Source organism: Mobula birostris, chromosome 2, assembly GCF_030028105.1.
Source record: "Mobula birostris isolate sMobBir1 chromosome 2, sMobBir1.hap1, whole genome shotgun sequence".
NCBI classification, from domain to species: domain Eukaryota; kingdom Metazoa; phylum Chordata; class Chondrichthyes; order Myliobatiformes; family Myliobatidae; genus Mobula; species Mobula birostris.
Window position 1 is genome coordinate 240,288,819 of NC_092371.1, and position 6,000 is coordinate 240,294,818.

General features: G+C 41.8%; 1 protein-coding gene across 2 annotated transcripts in view; it reads left to right on the forward strand.

Annotated features, from left to right (window-relative positions):
- The window catches only part of scara5 (scavenger receptor class A, member 5 (putative)), a 186,919-nt gene extending 181,433 nt beyond the window's left edge, over positions 1 to 5,486 (forward strand). For both annotated transcript variants that reach the window (XM_072251637.1, XM_072251638.1), the window contains exon 9: positions 5,047 to 5,486. In XM_072251637.1, the coding sequence (XP_072107738.1) occupies positions 5,047 to 5,183 (137 nt within the window). In that variant the 3' untranslated portion in view covers positions 5,184 to 5,486. The remainder of the gene's footprint in view (positions 1 to 5,046) is intronic.
- The last annotated feature ends 514 nt before the right edge of the window (positions 5,487 to 6,000 follow it).

Below are 6,000 nucleotides of genomic sequence, written 5' to 3' on the forward strand. Positions count from 1 at the left end.
ACATCATTAGGAGGTTAAGGAGGTACAGCTTATCATCAAACCCTCTTAACAAATTTTTGCAGATCCTCACTGATTGGAGCAGCAATACATAATAAGCACACCTGTCCCCTCCACTGGTAGTATTTACAGGAGGCACTGCTTGAAGAAGGCAACATCAATTGTCAAAGATCCCTACCATCTGGGCCATGCCATTTTTCTGTAACCAACATCAGGCTGGACGTACTGAAGCCTGAAGTCCCACAACGCCAGGTTCAAGAACAACCAGGAATTGTGACATGCACCAGCTGCTCATACGACCATCCACCACCTGTTCCCATGACTTCACGTGACCCCGATCGGGGAGATAAGCAGGTGCTACACCTGGAGGGAAGGAGCCCCTTACACCTCCTTTGGTAGAGACGTATCTCCATCCAGCCACCCATTCAAAAAGAGCTACTTCACTTCAAATATTTGGTTCTTGAACCAACTGGCAAAACCCTAATCATTAGAGTTTAACCACCTGCACTTCTTTTTTGTGAATGCTGCTTATATGATGCTGCTGGAAATAATTTCAAGGACTCTACAACTCTTGTTCTCAGTCTTATTTATTTACGTAATTATTATTATTTTTTATTTTTTCTCAGCTGAAGCTGGTAAAACCTGAGGTAAGGGCATAGCCAAGCACAGTCATTTCTCAATTTCTAGGGATTTTTGGACTATTTTATTGATATTTAATATTGTGGATTTCTGGAGGTTTACATAAGTATTGCTGTGTTGGCCTAATTGTTTAATACTATTGTGCAGTGGCTTTGGGATAATGCCAGTTGCTATTGGGACAATGTATAAATTTCCACTTTTAATTTGGCAGATTTCTGGTGTTTCTCATTTACTGATTTCTGTAAGTGATGTGTGTTTGGAAAGGCTATGTCGATTAAGTAAGTTCTTCTTGCTTGTTTATCCTGTATTATTATATCCGGACAGTTACTATGGATTGCCCTGTCTGTAGTAATGAATTGGTCGTAATATAATTTGTCTGACTCAGATGCTACTTTTGTTATTATTAGTATTGTATATATATTTTTCTCCTTTTGCACCTTGGTTGTTTGTGTGTAGTTTTCATTGATTCCATTGTACTACTTGTTCTGCTGTGAATGCCTGCAAGAAAATGGATCTCAGGGTAGTATATGGTGACCCACTGTACACGTACTATGATAACAAGCTGACTTCAAACTTTGAACTTTGGATACAATACAAGGGTGTACAAGTGTCATCATACATTCTGGCACCAACATAGTATGCCCTCAATGTTCAGCAGAACAATGCACAGTCAACATACAATGAGCAACTACAGTAAAACAATCTCAGGTCATATACGGGGACATATACGTAGTTTGACAACAAATATACTGTAAACTTTGAAGAATTTTTTCATACACCTGTTCTTATGTCTCTCTCTGCTGCCCATTACGCTGCCTGTTTTAGGGCAGCAATAAAGGTCCTCCACCTCTGCCAGGGTTCAGGGCTTCCTTCATCATGTCAGTAGCTCAGTTCTCACTACCCTCAGTCATGCAAGTCCCAGGTGGAGACTCAAGAATACTGTTGCACTCAGACGTAAGAAGGATTCTTCATTGCTGTTTCTGTAATAATTTTGCTGTTAGGATTGTTGGTCCTGAGCTGAACCCCTGAACCTGGAGGTCTGGTGGACCACTCTTAGTCTGGCCTCTACCCTTTGACCTGTATGGCATGAGTGACCCTAACAAGAGCCAACGCATAAAGCCCTGACTCCAGCCAACATCACTCTCCAGGTCATTGAGATACAGAAGCCGCCAAACCCTACGATGAGGTTGTGGTCCTCGTGGACGGTGCACTTATCTATATAACAATAAACTTGACTTTGATTTTGGTGTTGGTGGTGGTGCTGTGTGGGTATGTGGTAAAGCTGAAAATTACAGTAAACTTGTGTGGAGGAAAACCACATCCCTGTGGCTGGGCACGGCATCAGGCTCAGCAAAACCTGTTGAGTTGCCAAAATCTGAGTAAGTTTGAAAGAATTAAAATTGGTTCCAATTAGTAATAAGAACAAATTCAATATGTTTGCCTTCATTGGTTGGGCATTCAGTACAAGCATGGGAACGCCATGTTACAGCTGTGTGTGATGTTGGTGAGACCTCACCTGGAATGTTGTGAGCAGTTCTGGTCACCGTACTACAGGAAGGATGAGATTGAGCTCGTGTTCATTCATTCGTTATGTGTCATGTTGTATGACGTGGGTGATCATGGGCTTTCCATGACCATGGCTGTTCGTGGCAATTTTTTCTACAAGAAGTTGTTTGAAATTGCCTGATTCTGGGCAGAGTCTTTACAGAATCAGAATCAGATTTATTGTCACTGGCATGTGTCGTGAAATTTGTTAACTTAACAGCAGCAGTTCAATGCAATACATAATATAATCAATTAATCAATTACAGAATATGTATATTGAATAGATTAAAAATCATGCAAAAACAGAAATAATATATGTTAAAAAAGTGAGGTAGTGTCCAATGTCTATTTAGGAATCGGATGGCAGAGGGGAAGAAGCTGTTCCTGAATCACTGAGTGTGTGCCTTCAGGCTTCTGAACCTCCTACCTGATGGTAACAGTGAGAAAAGGGCATGCCCTGGGTGCTGGGGGTCTTTAATAATGGACACTGCCTTTCTGAGACACCGCTCTTTGAAGATGTCCCCAGCCTTTATCAATACTCTTCGGAGATTGTCTGCCTGGCGTCAGTGGTCGCATAACCAGGACTTGTGATATGCACCAGCTGCTCATACGACCATCCACCACCTGCTCCCATGGCCTCACGTGATCCTGATTGGGGGGGGAAGGGAATGGGGGCTAAACAAGTGCTACATCTTGCCCCTGGGTGATCTGTAGAGAAGGAGAGCCTTAAGCCTCCTTTGCTAGAGACAGATCTTGACCCCCGTCACGCATATTAAGCTAGTGGGAGCGCAGAAAATTTTCTGAGATGCTGCCAGAACTGGAGGCTTGAGTTTTAAGCATAGACTGGGACTTCCTGGAACTAGATTGGTCTTGGAGGTCAGCACAGCATTGTGGCCAGAAGGGCCTCTGCTTTGCTGTACTATTCTAAATTTGATGTTCTATGGAGCAAAGCAGGCTGATAGGTGAACTTATAGAAGTCCATAAAACCATGAGGGGCACGAATAATATCACAGAATTTTCCCTAGCGTATAGGAATCTAAAAGTAGAAAGCATTCATTTAAAGAGGCAGCATCTTTAAAGGGGATGTGAGAGGAGGTCTTTCCATACAGGGGGTGGTGGGCACATGGAACGAGCTGCCAGAGGAAGTGATAGAGGCAGGTATAATTACATAGCTTCCAAGGCATTGGGCAAAGCATGGATAGGAATCTAGGAATGGTTAGATGGAGGGGTTCCCAACCTGCGGTCCATAGACCCTTTGCTTAATGGTATTGATCCATGGCATAACAAAGGCTGGGAACCCATGGTTTAGAGGGATTTTGGCTAAGCGCAGGCAAGGTAGGCTAGCTCCAGAAGGCATCCTGGTCAGCAAAGACTAGGGTCTGTTTTCTTTCTGTGTACTGATAACGATGCACGTTCATTGAGAACTCCTCATTGTTGTCTATTTAATATTTCAGTAATATCTGAGTAATCTTGTAAATATACTGTTTGACTAAACATTCTTGCCCATTGAAATAATGCACTGCAAATTATCTGTCAAAGTATGTAAATGGCATAGGTCATCGTGCTACCATGTCATACGTGCGCACCTCGCTTAAAGTAAAATACGAACTGAGATGTGCATCTCTCGGCTCTCTCGTTTTCCTTTGAATCAATTTAATGTTTTGAAGTCACTAAGCATAATAGTCATCTGGCACGCTGTCAAATTACTTTGCTTAATGATTGGAAAACAAGAGTGCTGAACAGGGTACTCAGAATTACACAACAAAACCTTGGCCAAAGCTGAAATCATCAAAATTGTGCAAGGTTTGTAACTTCCTAAAAAAAAAAGCTAATATAGGCATTGGACAACTTGGAATGCATTTGATTGATCTTGCTTCAGACAATATGCTAGACTCTTAAATCTGGCACGAAAGCTTAAGCAATCAGTACTTTGAAACAACAACACTAACATTTGACATTCTGAGAAGTTAGCCAACAAAAGGAAGGAACAGGCATATATTAATTCAAAGCAAATTTGGAATATGTGAACTTTAGAGCTGTTGGTCCTAACGTACAAGATGGTGAATTTAAATTGACAGTAACACACACAAAATGCTGGATGAAATCAGTAGGTCAGGCAGCATCTATGGAAATTAATAAACAGTTATCAAAAATACTGTGGGGTGGCACAATAGCGTAGTGGTTAGCACAACACTTTACTGTATCAGTCACCCGGCTTCAATTCCACCACTGTCTGTAAGGAGTTTGTATGTTCTCCCCATGACCGCATGGGTTTCCTCCGGGTGCTCTGGTTTCCTCCCACAGTCCAAAGATGTACTGGTTGATAGGTTAATTGGTCAATGCAAATTGTCCCGTGATTAGGCTAGGATTAAATGTGGGGGTTGCTGGGCAGTGCCACTCAAATAGCTGGAAAGCCCTATTCCACACTGTATCTCAATCAATCAATAAATTAAAGTTGACACTTCAAGTTGAAATCCTTCAGAGCCCATTTCCACCTACCACTACCCAGCTTCTTACTTCATCCCCTCTCACCTTCCCTCCTGTCTCCACCTATCACCTTCCAGCTCCTACTCCTTCCCCCTCCCCTCACCTTCTTGCTCTGTCTTCTTCCCCCATCCTTTACGGTCCTGATGCAGGGTCCCGGCCCGAAATGTCGATTGTTTATATACCTCCATAGATGCTGCCTGTCCTGCTGAGTTCCTCCAGCATTTTGTGTGCATTGCACTGGATTTCCAGCTTCTGCGGAATCTCTTGTGCCCATGGTTTTAATTGATTTGATTTAACATTTGATCGACTTTTACCGGTGGTAATTTTTTTCTGAAAAAAATGCCACAAGCCAACTAAAAAGTGATTGTTTGCTTGCAGGTACGGGGCAAATCTGGATGGATGATGTGGCCTGTACAGGGACCGAGGACACAATTCTCCAATGCAAATTCGCAGGCTGGGGCAAGACTAACTGCGGACATGCAGAAGATGCGGGTCTTATTTGCAAGGTCGACTGATGTGAGAAGGAAGACCCTTAAATATCCAAAGGACGTTACACATTTAAAATCAGTTTTGTTTCTATTTCGATTTATTTTCACCTATTAAAAAATTATGACAAGCGAACCCATTCCCTACTCTCCATGATTTTATCATTTTATGCCACAACATCTGTAGAAAACAACTATATTCAGAAGTATTATCTGTGGAAAAAGATAAAATATTATAATAAATATTGTTATGTTGTTTGATAATCATTTAATGCACTGAAGAATACAGACACCATTTTTATTGTGCATGTTGAAGACAGAATATTGAAGATCATCGACTCAATAAATATTACCACTGTCATTTGTTCTTGCTATTGTGCTCAATTAAATAGTTGATGCAATCGCTTTAAAGTGCCAGTGATCACCAATCAGGGTTCGATTCCCACTGCTATCTGTAAGGACTTTGTTTATTCTCCCCTCGAACGCAGGGGTTGCTTCCAGGTCAGAGTAAGAATCAGATTTAATATCACCAGATACAGATAGACAGGCCAATGGATAGATAGATAGAAATCCAGACAGAAAGATAGACAGACAGACAAACAAATACAGATAGACCAGCCGATGGATAGATAGATAGAAATCCAGATAGAAAGATAGACAGACAGACAGATACAGATAGACAGGCCAATGGATAGATAGATAGAAATCCAGATAGAAAGATAGACAGACAGACAGACTGGTCGATGGATAGATAGATAGACATCCAGATAGAAAGATAGACAGACAGACAGACAGACAGATGCAGATAGACTGGCCGATGGATAGATAGTTAGACACGCAGATAGAG